The following is an 18,186-nucleotide window of genomic DNA, read 5'->3' as shown; positions in this document are numbered from 1 at the left end:
AACTCTCAATAAAATACTGGCAAAGAAAATGCAAGAACACATAAAAAGTACCATCCACCCACAATCTAGTCAACTTCATCCCAGAGACACAGACATGGCTCAACATATGTAAACCAATAAATGTAATCCAGTGCTTAAAATAGTTTCAGACTAAAACCACATGTTTGTCTTGTTACCTGTAGAAGAGGCCTTTGACAAAATCCAACAGCCCTTCACGATAAAGGTCATGGAGAATCTAGGGATACAGAGAACATATCTGAACATAATAAATATATGTTCAATATACAACAGCCCACAGTCAACACTATACTAAATGAGAAAGGTTCAAAGCATTCCCAATAAAATCAGGAAAAACACAAGGATGTCCACTCTTTCCGTTCTTCTTCAATGCAATACTTGACATCTTAGCTAGATCAATAAGACAAATGATGGAGATAAAGGGGATACGGATTGGAAAGCAAGAAATCAAAGTATCCTTATTGACAGATGATAATTCTCTATACATAAACTGCCCTAAAGACTCCTCCAAAAACTCCAAGGGCTGATAAACACATTCAGAAAAGTAGCAGGACTTAAAATTAACACATAAATATCAGTAGCCTTCCTATATACCAAACATACTAAGAAAGAAATTTGGGAAGTGGTCCCATTTACGGTAGCCTCAAAACATGACATCTTGGAATAAATCTAACAAAGGCAGGGAAGAACTTGTATAATAAAAACCTTAAGACACTGAAGAAAGAAGTTGAAGAAGCTATCAGAAGATGGAAGGCCCTCCTATGTTCATGGATTGGTAGGATTAAAACTGTGAAAAAGGCCACTCTACCAAAAGCAATCTAAAGATTCAATGCAATCACAATTAAAATTCCAAAACAATTCTTCACAGAATGGAAAAAAATAATCTCAAATTTCATTGGGAAGCACATAAATATCAGACAGCCAAAATAATCCTGAACAATAAAACAACTGACTGAGGCATTACCATCTCTGATCTCAAATTATACTACAGAGTTATAGTAATAAAAAACAGCATAGCACTGGCATAAAAACAGATACACTGATCATGGAATAGAAGTGAGGATCCAGGTTTGAGCCCACACATTTACCACTACCTGATTTTTGACAAAGGGGCCAAAAACACATACTGGAGAAAAGACATCATGTTCAAGAACTGGTGCTGGTCAAACTGAATCATTACATGGGGAGGAATGAATCTAGAGCCCTATTTCTCATCAAACACAAATGGATCAACTCCAAATGGATCAAGGACCTCAACACAAAACCTGAAAGCATGAATCTGATAGAGGGGAAAATAGGGAATACACTGCAACTTACAGGCACTAGAAAGGACTTTCAGAACAAGACTCCTATAGCACAGTCACAACAATTGACAAATGGGACCTCATGAAATGAAAGACTTCTGCACAGCAAAAGATATCATTATTCAAATGAAGAGGAAACCTCTAGAATGGGAAAAAGTTTGTTACCACCTATATGTTTGACAGAGGGTTCACATCTAGAATACATAACCTTACAGGCACTAGAAAGGACTTTCAGAACAAGACTCCTATAGCACAGTCACAACAATTGACAAATGGGACCTCATGAAATGAAAGACTTCTGCACAGCAAAAGATATCATTATTCAAATGAAGAGGAAACCTCTAGAATGGGAAAAAGTTTGTTACCACCTATATGTTTGACAGAGGGTTCACATCTAGAATACATAACTAAAAAAATAAATAAATAAAAATAAACAACCCAATTAAAAATTGGAGCAAGGAATTGAACAGGAAGTTTTACAAAGATGAAACACAAATGGCTGAGAAATGTGTAAAAATTTTTCAAAATTTTTAGCCACCAGGAAAATGAAAATTAAGATGACTTTAATATTTCATCTCACCCCAGTCAGAATGGCTAAGTTCCAAAACAAAAAATGATGACAAATGCTAGGGAGGATGTGGGGAAAAGTTAACACTTTGGGAGGGAGTAACTGTTGGGGACTCCTGCTGTGTAAAGTAGCAGTCTCTCCATTTCCAGATAGCCCATGGGCTCGGCATTCATATGCAGAGACTCCTTTTATCAACAGGGTGCCTTCCTAACATCTTCCTGACTCATCTTTGAAGTAGCCGTCACAGAAACATGGCCTCTGGCTCTGAAACTGCCAGGTTTTCCTGTGTGATTTTTCAGGCACTGTCTGACAGCCTGGCAGGAGCCCACCACCACATGTAAATGAGGCATCCTAAAAGCATCTACCAACTAAAGCTTTGCCACTACCCCCACAGTATAAGTATCCTGGTTTTCCCTCAATAAATCAGAGCTGAATCACTAAGACCTGGAGCCGAGCTGAGTCACTGAATAAAGGAGCTGTGCCACTGAGTCTGACTGAGCTGAGTTCTGTGTCTTACTGCCTACGATCCAGTCTCTCCGGAGAGGGCTGTCTCTTCATAAACGACTCACGGAGACCCTGTTTTCGCCATCCCGCACCTCCCCTCGTGACCCGGCAGCTGACGGATCTCGAACCCAGAGGGAGTGCTCGGTAGATTGGGACGGAACCCGCCTGGAAACGCAGCGATCAGTAGAGTCGCCAGCATCCAGTAGTCGTGGAGAGCCTCAGCGACGTGGTGTGGGACCGCCACACCCCAGTGGCACGCAGGAGACCAGCGCCACGCCCAGCAGCTGGCACTCCGAGATCCCTGCGACCCCATATCTGGCGCCCAACGTGAGAGCCTCTGAACTCTGCGCCAGCTAGCAGCTGGTGCCCCCTGAAATGCAGGATTCGTGAGTATCTCTCCCACCAGGAGAGCAACACAAATCTCTTCTAATTTCCTCCTTTTGTTTCCGGTCTAAAGTCTTCGCATGAGGACATTACAGTACTGGAGGCAGTGCAAACTAGTGCAGCCACTATGGAAATCAATGTGGCAAGTCTTCAAAAAGCTAAAAATATATCTCCCACATGATCTAATATACCACACTTAGGAATATATCCAAAGGACTCTATCCTATGGAAGATACTTGTTCATCTATGTTCATTGCTGCTCTATTCACAATAGTTGTGAAATGGAAACAACCTAGATGACTATCGACTGATGAATAGACAATGAAATTATATGCATTTACATATGGAATGTTATGGAGCTCTTAAGAGAAAAGAAATTATGAAATTCACAGGAAATGGATGGAACTAGATACAATCATTCTGAGTGAGGTAACCCAAACCAAGAAAGACAAATTCCCCACGTTCTCTTTCATAAGTGGATGTGAATCCTTCGATATGCATGTTTCAATTGTAAAATCCATAGAGGCCAAGAAACTAGTAAATGGCCACAGAAAGGGGAATAATGGAGTAGGAAGGGTTAAAGGAGGTGGAGAATGGAAGGGCAGTGAAAAGGAGGGAGCAGGGGAGGGACAACTCACATTAAAACCCTTTAGAAAAAGTCATATGGCCCAGTATGCTGGGACAAGACTTTAATCCCAGCACTTGGCAGGATGAGGTGGGAGGGGAGCGTAGAGGGAATTGGATCACTGTGAGACCAGGTGTAGTCTACACAGTTAGTTCCAGGCCAGCTGGGGAGACAGGAAGACCCTGCCTCAAAAAAACCAAAAAAAAACAAAACAAAACTTCACATCATATAGAAACCAACCACTATAGAATTTTCTTAAAATTAATACATATATAAAAAGCAATAAAAGGAGTTAGGTATAACAGGAAGAAACCACAGGCTAGAAAAGAAAAAGTCCAATGCCAGGAGCGGACTGTCTTTGGAAGCTGTTAACAAGGGGTCCCATGGCCTCTCAAACAACACTGACAATTGCCCAGGCTCTTGGTTACCCACCAGAACTTGACAGTGAGACCCTATTGCTGAAAAGACAATACATACACATGATGTGGAACAAACTAGGAGAAATCAAGCTGTTAATGACTTCAAAGCTTCATCTCTACTGACCAGCTTTCATAGTGCCGGAAGGTGCTATGCATGCTACCAGAAGAGAGGGGTGATCATCAACTTTGCCCTGCCATGAATCCTAGGTGCTACAACAACTGGCCTGGCAAGATATGCCCACTGGTGCAATGGTGGTGCAAGTGTTACGGGAGTGATGAACCACTTTCTGATTGAATTTGAAGTCCATTTCACATGGAACCCACATCTGACATTGATGCCAGGCATAGGAATCTGTGGCTAGACAGGTCACAGGTCACTGGGGAGAGTCTAGGAATATTATTCTGCTAAATAAACATAGTATTAAACCAAATCCTAATGACTTATTGTTATACTCATAGATTAATGAATGCATCTGTTAGCTCTCATCAGTGGAGCTTCCTCAGGTAGCAGATGGTGATTAACACAGAGACCCACAAACTGGTCAACATACAGAGTCTAAGAGGCTGTAGACTGATTACCCATGAATAGGACATCTATATCAGACCTTGGCCTCCCAAAGCTCAGTGATCATTATGTAAGAAAGGCCTGAAAGGTTGTAAGAGCCACGAGTGGTAGATGGCCACACACAGTTTTCCAGACAGCTTGGCAGTTACTCATATGGTGTCACAGCAGTTGTGACAACATGTACAATTCCACATAAGCTTAAGCCAGACAAAATCCCAGCACAGAAATGGGGAAGTAGACAGAAAACCCCAACCCTAGCTGAGGAACTCCTGACAACCATTAGCTGCTGGGAAGCAAGAGTCCATCTTCTTTAAAGTAGTGACTCTGGATAGGTAAAGCAGCCTTCAGTGGATACACTAGGGACACAAGTTTGGCTTTAACAGGCCTTTAAAAAAAGGAGAAAAAAAATACATAACGGAGTGTATGAAGTTGAGCAGGGAGTGGTAAGGGCGAATTGAACATAGGGGCAGGGACCTAAATATGACCAAGTATGAAATCTGCAAATATCCAATTAAAAAAGAGAAAGAAATCTTTTATTACTTTGTAATTAAAGTTAAATAGATCACTAACTTCCTTTACAAAAAAACCCAAAATTAAATAGAGGATAGATAGTAAAGGAGGGTATAAAGTTGGGGAGAAAGTGTGGAGGGGCTGAAGGAAGGGAGGGGCCCTGAAAGTGATAAAAGTAATATTGCATGGGTCTGGTGAGCTGGGCACTGGGCAAGAAAGTCAGCATCTACTCTTCTCACACAGCCTATGATGCTGTACCCCAAGGTGTCAACAACTGGTTGGCCAAAGGACTTGGTTTGATGATTGTCTCCCGATTGGCTGGTTCCTCCAATGGGCGGGGCCTGACACAAGCAGGAAGTAGGAAGGGAAGCCAGGAGCCACAGGCAGAGCGTGATGGTGTAGGAAACTCACAGCCAGCGCAGCAACTCAAAGACAGAATGGACCGACTCCCTGTGGACCTGGGGCCAGATCGCTGGCCCCAGAGGCAGGAACGAAAGCTAGCGGGGACTATGGGCGTGGCACAGTCTGATAAGGAGAGCTCTGAGTTCCTGTGGCGAGGGGCTAGGCACTGGGTACTCATTCCTTTGTAAGTTAATAAATACACATAAAATATACTATATGCTTTCTGTGATCGTGCAGGAGACCCAGAGAGAATTCGAGCCACAATGATGAGGAACAAAGAAGGATCAGTGTGAACTACACTCAGAAGGCTCTGATGCAGGTGGTGGCTTTCCTTTCCCAGAACAGTCAACTTTATCAGAAAACTGAAATTCTGTTACTGGAGAAGCCATTGCTTCTGCATACTGGCATGGGACGGTTATGTACACTGGATCAATCTGTTTCCCTGGCAACAATGATAGAGTGAATCGAAAGACACATAAAACTTTCCCATCTTCTCTTAGCTCTTGGAATAGGAAAGACCTTGAGGTCCCCAGTCAAAGTTGTGGCCCTGTGTGCTGGTTTTGGGAGCAGCGTTCTGCAAGAAGTAGAGGCTGACCTTTACCTCACAGGCGAGATGTCCCATCATGATGTTCTGGATGCTGCTTCCAAAGGAATAAATGTCCTCCTTTGTGAACATAGCAACACTGAATGAGGCTTGCTTTCTTACCTTCAAGAAATGCTGGGTGCTCACTTGGACAATAAGATTAATATTATCCTATCTGAGACAGACAGGGACCCTCTTTGTGTGGTTTAAAATACACAGAAATGTCAGGGGGACACAAGCTGCACATCATTTGGTTGAAAACATGAAGGCATAGCCTGCATTGCTGGTGTGGCTACTCTTCTGCAAAAGTGTCTTGGAATGATTTATCGCTGTTATTAATCTGGTTCGTGAGATAGTATAGCTTATAAGGTAAAATCTACAGAGTAACTAACACATTAAAGACAAATATTCATTATAAACTCTTGGGAAAGGTAAATAAAATGTTTACTTAACATTCTTGGGAAATACATAGGTATGTCAATCTCAAAAAAAAAAAAAAAAAAACTGTATGATGTGTACAGATGAAGGCTATTTACAAGAAACAGTGCCAGACAGAAGAAACATCCCTTTGAGTTGTTTGTCAGAGTAGTCCAAGAAACTCCCAAAATAACACACACTATTGCCATAGCACTTGATTACTTCCAGAACTTGAAGGTAAGACCCTGTTGCTGAAGACAGGACATACTTTGGACACAGGTCCATAGAGTAATGGAGCTGGAACTGACCTGGAGGCCTCCGTCCTGAAGACTAGCTCTCATAGTTTCAGAGGATACTATATAAGCTACTAAGGGAGAAAGAACAATCAATGGTTCAACCTCAGCTATAAAGCCTAATTACCAGAACAATGACTGGTAAGCAAACTACCTCTATGAGTACAGTAGTGGCACTTTTATCTTGGGGATAATCAACAGCTATTTAATTGAACTTAAAGTCCACTCAAGGGACTGGAGAGATGACTCAGTGGTTAAGAGCGCCTGCTGCTCTTGCAGAAGACCATGATTCAATTCCCATGACCCATATGGTGGATAACAACCACCTATAACACCAGCTCCAGGGAATATATCACCCTCTTCTGACCTCCATGGGCACTGCACGACACAGGTGCACTTGCATAATGCAGGCAATACATGCATACAAATAAAATTTTAAAATATTTTTTTTATTTTTTTAAAGAAGCCTACTCAATGGGAGGAAACTCATGCATGGTACTATAAACACAGTCAAATACACATGGCTGGAATGCTTTATAAATCCTAGAGAAAATCCAGTGTTTGTCATATCCCAAGACAAATGTAATTTTTTACTGTATGCTAAATATGGATCCTTATATTACAGACAAGTATACAGATGGAGACTATTACAGAATTCTACAACTGATTGCACAATGAGAAACAGTGCCAGACAGAAGAAGTGTCTGTCAGATACCGAGCCCTAAGTGATACTTCTATAATGGAACCTTTGCTCCTAAGGCCCTGGGAACATAGCAGAACAGGGAACAGAGAGAATACTAATGCGTATCTCAACTCACCAGGTAGGTTTCCTCATGCACACAGAAGGCCACAACTGCTCTTATTCTTAGAGAATAAGAGACTGCAGAGTGTATGTCCCTGCATAGAACTCCTATATTAAATCTCCCCCCCGCCCCCCACCCCGTGCTCAGGGACCATTGCAGAAGAGGGGATGGGAAGACTGTAAGAGCCAGGGGTGGTATGTGAACTTAAGGAAATAGTCTTCCAGGGTTCTGGGAACTTGCTCATGTGAACTTACAGCAATGGTGACAAGACCTGCAGAAGACCCATGCAAACTCAAACCAGACAAATCCAGCATAAAACTGAGGAAATGGGCAGGAGCCTCCAACCTTAGCTGAGGAACTATTGGCAACTGACCACTGCAGGGTGAGAAGAGCTGATCTTGTTTAAGAGAATGATGCTAGGTAGGCTGAATAGGCTGCAGTATATGAACTCACACAGAGGACATCTGGGAAAACAAACTTCACTTGATGGGCCTTAACATATATGACAAAAATGCATGAAATCCAGTGGGGGGGGGGCTATGAGGGTTGTAGATAGGGGAGTATAAATATAATTAAGATGTTTTGTATGAAATGAAATAATTCAATTAAAAATGTACATTGAAAAAAGTATTGATCCAGTGAAATTCTGGATCAATAAAATTATAAAACACATACGCACACACACAAATGTTCAGGGCCTCTGAGTACTCTCTGACTCATGTGCTGCTTTCTTACAGCGGATTTCTTTCTCATCTATACTGTTCCTTTGCTTTTGAACACTTTCCTCCTACTTTGTGATCTGTGTGGGCTTTTCTTTCATTCTGAAATAAGAGGCCATGAACTTGGAAACTGAGCTCAGACCCTGACAGCCCTAACATAAGCAGTGTTGGGAAGAAAATTCAAGCATGAATGGGAATGGCAGAAATGAAGAGAGGAAATGTCAGTCACTTAACCCTCCACATTAGGAAATGGGAGAAATGCACAGGAAAATGGCAGAAAATGAAATTACAAACAGGAAATCAATAGACAACAGCAACAATCACCACACTGATTCTGCAAAACATCAATAAAAAACCCTCAGACACAGTGGCTCATACTTGTAATATCAGTACTCTAGGCCATGACTTCTAGGCCAGATTCGTAAACACAAACAGACAAACACACATATATGTATGTATACACATACATATATGTATGTATATGCATATTAGTAAAACTGAAACCCACGGCTAAGAAAAGACACAAACATTACTTATTAGAGGGCCCATTATTAAGATGGATATTAAAAGGACCAGGAAGTAGGTATTTTTCTCATTCCTGTGGCAAAACACCTAACAAAAAACTCAAAAAGATAAGAGATGAAGACTATATTTTGGCTGAAATTTTAAGAAGGGACACAGCTCACCTGGGTGGGGAAGCATGGCTAACTGTTTATACAGCTCACCAATCAGAAAGCAGGCTGTGAGAGGAGCAGAGGAAGATCCATTAAATTAGACAGACCCATTGCGATGACAGTCTCTGGACCTCCTGAAGCAGGCACTCACCTCTCCTGCAGTTTTAGCTCTCTCTGTCCATAAATAAACCCCTTCCTCACAGGCTCTTGGACAATGCTGTCACTAGGACAGAGTGTCAAGCCCATAATGACTATCAGGATAAGCACAGGCCGAAGCCTAACCTCAGCCTTTTGGGATCTTTCCTTCACATTAAGCCAGAGAATTATGTCAGTCTTAAAAACCTCTTGGTTGGGGGGAGAGGGGGAGAGTCTGGCAAGCTGTTTGGACCTGGCATTATCAAATCAGGTTCATATCTCTAATTGCAATCAAGCTGCAGGACCCAATTCCTTTGAGGAAGAATGAGAAGGGACACAGGCAGATAGGGAAAGTCAGCGGTCAGAGCAAGTTCCTTAGGATGGCAACAACTTGTTTCTAGGAGACATTCTGGTGGAGAGTGGCAGGAAAGAAGAGCCCACTGGGAGAGGACATCCAAGCAGGACCAATAAGGAGAAAGGGAAGGGAGGATCCAGTGACCATAAAAGACCCCGGTCTGTTCAGTGGGACTCTCAGCTCCGGGACTCTTCCCTTTCTAAAAGGGAGACGTTTGCTGACTTCAGTAAAGCTGTTTCTGCTGCTTTTTTCATGTTTTGGTTTTCTGTCTCCCAGTCAATCCTTCGCCTGTCTCATGAATGAACTTGCCTATTCCACTGATGACCATCCCACCCGTCACACCATGGATTCATCTGGCCTCCTACAGAAGTTCACGAGTACTACTCCTGTGAGCCTCTTGGAGCGCTCCATCAACTCGCTGAGGAGAATCAGGTGAAATCCACCCTCACAAACCTCCAGAGCCTAATGAATAGACAAGACTCTCTCACCTTTCTGGGTCAAACAAATTTAAATTTCATGTTGTTTCTTTTATCCACTCCATGTCCTACAGAACACAACAACCCCATTGAGGGAATTCATCCTGACCCTGTTACACCATGGACACATCTGAAACTATGCCTGAACCGAGGTTAAACATTCCTAAAAGTTACAACTCACATCTTTACTGCAGTTTCAAAGGCTGCCTACCTGCTCTCAGAACAATGGTAACAACATTGCTGGACTCCGTACTGGGTTTGGTTATCTTAACTGCCTGATTCCTATTGTCAGACTCCTTACCTGCCATATGAAAATCCCATTACTGTGTCACTTTTAACCATTCCACATTCTGTTATTCCTGATCCTGCCTGAAACATCATCTTACCACCTTCTTCTCCAAGAGTCTACAATGTCGTCAGTCACCACAACTAAACCCTCATGGAAGACTGCAGATTTGACTGCTCTTACATCCTAATTGGACTGTCGTCTACCCAGCCAGTCCAAGAAAATGGACTCTAGAACTGGAGAGATGGATCAGTAGTTAAGAGCACATATTGCTCTTACAGAGGACCACAGTTCTTTTATGAGTTGGCGAATAAACATCCTTAACTCCAGTTCCAGGTATCTGATGTCCTCTTCTGATCTCTGTGGACATTGCATGCATATAGTGCACTTATATACATGAAAACAAAACACTCATACATGTAAAATGAAAATAGGATATTTTTAATAGACTCAATGAACAGTCGTCCCCCAGAACCATTTCCAATGGACCCCTATCTTACTGCACTTATCACCCTTCAAAACACCCATGGAAATTGATAATCACAAATTCAGCTTCCTGAATCTCCTCACTCCAGTTGTAAGCAGTTTGATCAGATGCTGGCCACATAAGCCAGGCTTCCATTTTAAAGCCACAAGCCATAAGGAAATGGATGTTCTCATGGGGAACCTTTAGTCATGCACCCTCTCTCTTCTGTAACACAGAAAAGAACAAACTATCTTTAATGAACCCAGTTCCAAGACAAAATACAAAGCTCACAGGTAGTTTACTTCTAGCACAACTGATACAATGCTAAAAAAACCCCCTCAATTTGAGGTACAAGAAAAATGGTCACCTGTAAAGTGTTCATCACATAAACATAAGGATAAGAAACTGGATTCCATGGACTAAGCAAAAAGCTGGTCACAGCACACATGCCTCCAATCCCAGTGGTGAGGAGGTGGAGGCTACAGGAAACATGCTGGGATGCTGGTCTAAGGGAACTGGTGAACTCCTTGTTCAGTGAGAGAGCCTGTCTCGATAAAGAAGGTGGGGCGGGGGGGCATCAAGAGAGCTCAGTGGGTAAAAGTACTTGCCTGGCAAGCTTAGAAAATTTAGTTCAATCCACAAAACCCACATAAACGTGAAAGGAGAGAAATGGCTCCACAAAGTTGTCCTCAGTCCTTCACAAATATGTCATGGCAAATGTGAGGCCATCCACACACATGATATCCAATAAGGAGGAAAGTTACATGGAATCACTCAGTGTTGACCTCTGGCCTCCAAAAACATATGGACACATTGACACATACCTGAATTCAGATGAACACATACACAAGTACAAACACAAAAATTCAATCAGCTCTGAGAATCTGCTTTGAGTGCTGAACTCTCTCCCTGGAAAGAACATAACATTCTCAGAAAGCTCTTCAAATTCCTTCCCCCTCCAATAAACGATAGAGTCCTCACAGACCACAAAGAGTTCAACTCATAGTGAGAAAAAGAAACAGCCTTGGCTCCACAGTCATATTGCCCAGAGTTTGAACCCTTATTTGCAGTGGTTTTGATTCCCCATTTCTTTCCTGTCTCAACTCACTCCTTTGTAGGAATGACTCCTTTTCTGCCTAGATGTGGTCACATGCCAGAACTTCCCGTGGGGGAAATCACTCCTCTATCAGCTAACTTCACCTACATGTGCACCATGGCCTTCCTCATACCCAACATCCAAGTTTCCCCTAATAATCAGCAAGCCCTTTATAAGATTTCACCTAAGAGCTCTGCTCACCTGACGCCATTCCTATGGTACAGTGGCATCATGTGCACATGGGCACAGGAGTGGGTGAACACAGACTGGCATCTTATGCTTATCCTACTTTGCCAGCTGAGTTAGCCATAGAGTATAACATATCTCAGGAACCCACAAGTCCCTTAATGATCAAATTCACCACAGACTGGCATCTTATGCTTATCCTACTTTGCCAGCTGAGTTAGCCATAGGAGTATAACATATCTCAGGAACCCACAAGTCCCTTAATGATCAAATTCATCCTCTTGTTGTAGGAATCAAAACCCACTGTGCCTCTGTTAAATGTAACAATAAAGAGATAATAGACCAACAATGATCAGTCAGGAAAAGGAGAGCTGACACGATTCCCTTCAGGAATAAGGTTTATGAGGAGAAAGGGCCTAGGAACTGTGATGGGACCTAGAGATCTAAGGCTTCCCTTTAAACCTAGAGGGGACTGAGAGATGGTTCGGTGGCTCAGAGCACTGACTGCTCATATGGCGGACCTGAGTTCACATTTCTAGCACCCACAGGGCAGCTAACAATCATCCAGAATTTGAAGTCCAGGAGACCCACTGTCCTCTTCTATTCTCAGCTGGCTTTGCAAGGCATGGGTGGACTTACATTCATGCAGGTAAAACACTCATACACATGAAATAAAAATACAAAAATTTAATAAGGAAAAAAAAATCTGGAGAAGCGACTGGAGAGATGGCTCAGAGGTTAACAGTCGATTCCCACCAACCACATGAGGCTACTCACTACAGTATGTAACTCCAGCTCCAGGGGGACGATCTCTTCTCCTCTGACCACCATGGACACCTGCACTCATGTGTGCACACAAATACATAAATGCACACATAATGAAAAATAAAAAATCCACAACCTGGAGGGGCATTTCATATAAATTAAGAATAAGTAAGATTGGAGGCGGGGAGAGGGGGAGAGGGCTGGGTTTGGGGATGAAGAGTGGTCATCCAGTTCATTCCAGGGTACAAACAAAAAAATCAGACTTTGGGGAAAGGGGGGGGAGAGAGAGAGAGAGGAGAGAGAGAGGAGAGAGAGAGAGAGAGAGAGAGAGAGCCAATGAAAGCAATGTTGGTGTGAGGCTAGAGGAGCCTCTTCAAGGCCACACCTCAGTCCTCAGAGACCAGTCACAGAAAAATGCCCTGAGCAATCCCAAGAGCAAAGGAAATATCACACTTTTCTAAGTTTTGGGTAGCTGGCATGAAGTTTCAGATCGTGTGATTTAGTTCAACATAGCTTACTGGACAAAGAGCATGCAGGAACCTGGGTCCATAATTTAAGGGCTGTCAAGTCACAGCAGACTGCTTCTTACATGTCTGGGGAGAGCAGCAGGGAGCAGCAGCAGCCAAGGTTTACTTCAAGAGAAAGCAAACGTGGAAAGGAAGGACGCACTGCAGAGTGGAGGGCGCACAGAGCCGAGGGGGCTGCGAGGGGCTTCCTCTACTGTGCGGACTGTGAGTCCTGGGCCACATCTCTCCTCCCCTGCCCACCCCTGGGTCCACAGTGGTCCCTTCTTGAAATAGTTGGAGGCTTGTTTTGAATAACTTTTTACCCAAAATTCAGTGTTAAATTAGATGCAAGAATATGAAGAGAGCTGCCAACGTCCATATTAGATAAACTTGCTAGGGGAAAAGGAAAAGGTGTCTGCACGTGTTCCTCGGGGAGGAGCTTCATAGGGGTCAGGGAACCTGTCCACACCGGATGCTGTCTTCCCACCCCGTCCTTTCTCTTCCCTACACAGCTTGCCCATCTCCTACCCAGCTGCAAGCCCTCTTCCTGTCCTTTTCTCAGTGTCCCCACCTTGACTTTCAGACTCTACTGTTCACTTCCCCTAACACTCGTCCACACAGCACAACAGCCCGATCCCGCTCTCTGCACAGTCCCGACACTGAAGCTGCCCGCGCAGGCGGAGCCTCCCGCTCAGTGCCCGGCGCAGAAGCAGCTGCATCAGGAAACGCCACAGGCGGCCGCGCCGGGAACCTGGTCGCCGGGACCGCACAGGACGCCGTCAACTGCCGCCCGCCCGGGGAGGACCCAGCACAGCCCGCTCTGGCGGCTCCAGCGGCCGCTGCTCCGGTCTGCACACAGCCGGCCCCACGCTCACCATGGCCGAATTCCGGCTTCGCCCGCGCTCCCCTCAGCTCCCCGCAGGCCGCTCACAGCGCACTGCCACCTCCTTCAGTCAGTGAGCCAAATCCGCTGCAGACCCCGGAACATGGCGACCGTTAGAGCCCGCCTCTCACCTCCCGTGGGTGCTGCTGATTGGGCAGCACGGCCGGAAGCCCTGATTCGCTAGGCCCACCTCTGATGCCTAAGTGACAGGTGGGGCTAAAATGCTGGAGAAGGACATCTCTTCCTAGCCCTGGCTTCCTCTCCAGGACAGACCCTGATCAACTCCAGGGGTAGTGGCATCCAAGCAGAACTTACTCCTGGCCTGGCAGAGCAGCTACTGCTGTCTTGAGAAACTCACCAGACACTTCCTGTTCTTCCTTAGGGCATATGCACAATTACACAATGTTCTATGTTGTCCCCTTTTCGTAGACAGAAAGGCACCCAGCCCACCTTAGGTGACCTTATTGTTGTCCCTAGAGTCCAATGTCCTCCAGGATCTGGATTGTCCACTCAGGCACATTAAAGATTGTGTTAGAACTCAGGCCTGCTCTTTAAGAAGCTGGGCTTTCTAAGAGGCCAGCTCTCACAGCCTGACAGAGCCAGGTGTTGCACAGTACTGTCCTCTGAAAGACACAGACAGATGCCATCTTCCTAAACTCGGCTCCACCTGCTTGCTTAGGATCATCCCAGCTAAGGTTGTTGACTGTTATGCTGAAGAAAGGAGGGACCGGGAGAGTCTACCACACCTCCCAACCAACTGGTCTGGTCCTAGGAAGACCTGGAGAGGATCTCTCACCCTATTGTGTGACTGTGGGAAAGTCACAATCTGGGCCTGGATGGAGACTTTCCAGTGCAGCCTGAGGAGGGAACACTTACACTCCTATAATTAACCCCTCACCTATTGCTCTGTAAGTAAGCCCAATAAACTCACTGGTTCCCTAAACCGTAGTTTGGTGAAATGGGGGGGGGGGGGGCACCGTGTTTACACCTCGCAAGCTTCCAGAAGAAATTTTATCTATACCAGGCTATGCTGCCCCTACCTGACACTCCTGCAGTTCTTTTGCTGAGACACAGTTAAGACGCTGTCTCTCCTGTGGTTTCTAATTTATGTCCTACTCAGTACCTGGCTCCTCTATTCTCATTACATAGGCTATCTCAGACTAAAGCACATGGTGTGTAATTTTCTACTACCCTCTGAAATGATAGAAAAAAAAAGAGTCATATATATTTCTTTTGTTTTGGGAATTTCTCTGAAGTGTCCTCTGGGCTACCCCCCCACCATACACATATACATACACACTCACATCACTCTTCTGCAGCAAACTTCCCTTAGGTTGATCTGTCCCTCTTAATGAAGCGCCTTTCCATATATTAAAGGGAAGCCTCTCCTTCCCTTTAAGGCTCCATTCATATTTGCCTCAGACATACATTGCACTGTTCCTTTCTAATGCTGTCCCACCTTGAGCCAATTATTTTCTGAAGGCCCTTTGTCCTAATGTCTGATTCCTGATGGGTAATTTTGTGTTGTGTTTTCAGAAGCTAGTAACCTCTTCTCTTTTTCTTCTGTACCTAACAGATTCCTCACCCCTTAACACTCAGGCTGGACAATTTAATCCAAAGCAATGCCACCTGCCAAGTTGTTGTTGTTACATACACATATATAACACCAGATTTCAAGGGGAATAAGCAGTAGAACCAGGATTTCAAGGTCAGCCACTACTACAGAGTGTGCTACATGAGATCCTCTCTCAAGTCAATAAAGTCCGTAACACATACCCAATGGGAAGATGATTAATATGTGTCAAATGTACACTTTATAAAAAGATTACAGAAGTGAATCCTGAAATAATTAAATGAATAAAAAGGATATCACTCTGAGCAAAAGTTCAGTTTTTGAAAATATAAACATAATTGACAAACCCTTAGCTTTTTGACAGTAATAATTCATGTAGACTTTCAGAGTATAGGCAATTGAGAATTTACCAGAGTTGTTAGATTCAGAGACTTAAGTCCTGGAAATCCTAACATACCAGTCTCAATCATCCAGCCTCAAAAGCCAAGGTAAACACACAAGTAATCATGAAAAGCATAAAAAAGATGTATTCATTGAAACCACATTGTGCAGAGAAGCGAAGAGGAGCAGTAACCCCCCAAGTCCTTTTTCATGGGCCTCCATCATGCTGTGACCAGCACAGGTAGAGCCCCTCATCCCACCAAGCCTTCCTCACCACAGCAGACCATACCCTCAAACTATGAGCTAATATGAATCTTTCCTTCTGTGACTTGCTTTTGTCAGTTAATGTTTAAGAAGAAGGCAATAGAAATGCGTGACTGTGGCCTGGAAAGGCGGCTCGGCAATTAAGAACACTGGTTGTTCTTGCAGAAGACCCAGGTTTGAATCCCAGCACCCACATGGCAGCTAACAACTGTCAATAACTCCAGTTCCAGGGGGATCTAACAGCCTCTTCTCACCTCTGCGGGCACTGCACAACACAAGTGCACCTACCTACATGCAGGCAATACACGCATGCACATAAAATTAAAAAAAAAATAATTAAAATTTAAAAAAAAGAAAAAAAATGTGTGACTGGGCAGTACTGGTCAAGGAGTCATCTGTAAGGACATTTCCAGAACTGAGATGGGAAGACCTACCCTGCATGGGGGTGGCCACATACACTAGGCTCTGGCCCAGCCTGACTTGAAAGGAGAAAATTTACAAAGCACTAGCATTGGTCTATCCCTGCTTCCTAACTGGAGAAGCAATGTGACTGATTTCCTCATGCTCCTACTAGCAGAGGTAGAGCCCCTCTCATCACCAAGCCTTCCTCACCACAGCAGACTCTACCTTCAAACTATGAGTTACTATGAATCCTTCCTTCTGTGACTTGCTTATGTCAGTGTTTTTTTCACAGCAATGGAAAAGTAAATAAAATAGAATATTGGTACTAAAGAGTAGGGTCTTTACTGTAAGAAGTCCCTCACAGAAAGGGGTCAGAACTGATTTATGGCAAGAATGTAGAAGAATTTGGGCTTGCCAACTACAGAAGCCTTAGAATGTTTTAAAATATTTCCTCTATTAATTTTATTTTATGTGTATGAGTGCATTTCCCGCATGTAAATAAGTGTTGTGTAATGCCTGTGGAGGTCAGAAGAGGGTGTTGCATGCCCTGGAACTAGAGTTAAGGGCAGTTGTTAGCTACCATGTGGGTCCTGGGAGCAAAACCTGGGTATTCTGCAAGAGCAGCCAGTGGTCTTAACCACTGAGCCATCTCTCTAGCCCCCTAAAATGTTTTAAAAAGAGGTAAATGAACAATTTTGTTAGGCGTTTCAAAGACCAGAATGCCTGGAGAAATGGCCTGGCTCATGCAGTTTCAGAAGATAACAATGTTCTTTTGCTACGTGGAATGCAAGCCATTGCTTTTATATTACAGCAAAGAATGCAGGTGCATTCTATCTTTGCCCTGAAAATGAGCAGATTGAATTAAAGAATAAAGGACTCATGTAATTTGCAAAGGAAATTTCAAGAGGCCCAGTGACCCCTCAAGTCCTTTCCCTGAGCCCTATCATGGTGTGTTGTACCAAAGTTCCAAAAATGTGTTACATCCTGGCAATGCACTTCAAGGACAACTTTTTGGGAATGAGACCTGGAAATACCATTGCCTGAAGCTTTATAGGTGAAGCACTAATTGCAGTGGATAGTACAGGAAGTTCAAAACACCAGGATTGGGGGATGGTCACTGACAAAAGTTGTTGTCAATGACTGGAGCTGGGTGAAGAGAAATGTCGTGCATACTGTAGTTGACAGAAATGCCGCATGGCTGTTGAAGTCAGAAGATTGCGATACAAGCCGCACATGACAGAAATGTAGTGGCAGAATGTGGTGTTTTTCATGCAGATGAGGCCTAGTTTTGGCCCAGTATTTCCTTGATATATCTCCTTTTCTCCATTTTGGGCTAAGAACATTTATAGTATGGCATTATGTACTGGAGATAAGTAACTTGGTTTTTAGTTTACAGGAGCTCTGAGTTAACAGATTGTGTTGAGTCTCAGAAGAGACTGTGGGATATTCAATATAATATTCATTATTAAATGACCAATAGCTTTTAAGGCCCAAGGATAAAATGTTATGGTTTAAAAGTGTTGTGTGTTGCTGTCATTTTAGAAGGGGTGGACTTGGGGCTGGAGAGCTGGCTCAGTGGTTAAGAGCACTGACTGCTCTTGCAGAGGACCCAGGTTCAATTCCC

The 18,186-nt window shown here is 43.8% G+C and overlaps 1 protein-coding gene across 1 annotated transcript in view; it reads right to left on the bottom strand.

The window, feature by feature from the left end:
- Positions 1-14,061, bottom strand: part of LOC103746913 (zinc finger protein 14-like) — a 25,437-nt gene extending 11,376 nt beyond the window's left edge. Inside the window, exon 1 of the mRNA XM_017802241.2 lies at positions 13,935-14,061. Coding sequence (XP_017657730.1) covers positions 13,935-13,937 — 3 coding nt within the window. The 5' untranslated portion in view covers positions 13,938-14,061. The remainder of the gene's footprint in view (positions 1-13,934) is intronic.
- Between the last annotated feature and the right edge of the window lie 4,125 nt (positions 14,062-18,186).

Source organism: Nannospalax galili, unplaced genomic scaffold (assembly GCF_000622305.1).
Source record: "Nannospalax galili isolate Female #2095 unplaced genomic scaffold, S.galili_v1.0 scaffold3045, whole genome shotgun sequence".
Taxonomy (NCBI): domain Eukaryota; kingdom Metazoa; phylum Chordata; class Mammalia; order Rodentia; family Spalacidae; genus Nannospalax; species Nannospalax galili.
The sequence above is the reverse complement of the archived record's forward strand: the minus strand, read 5'-3'. Positions and strand labels throughout refer to the sequence as shown.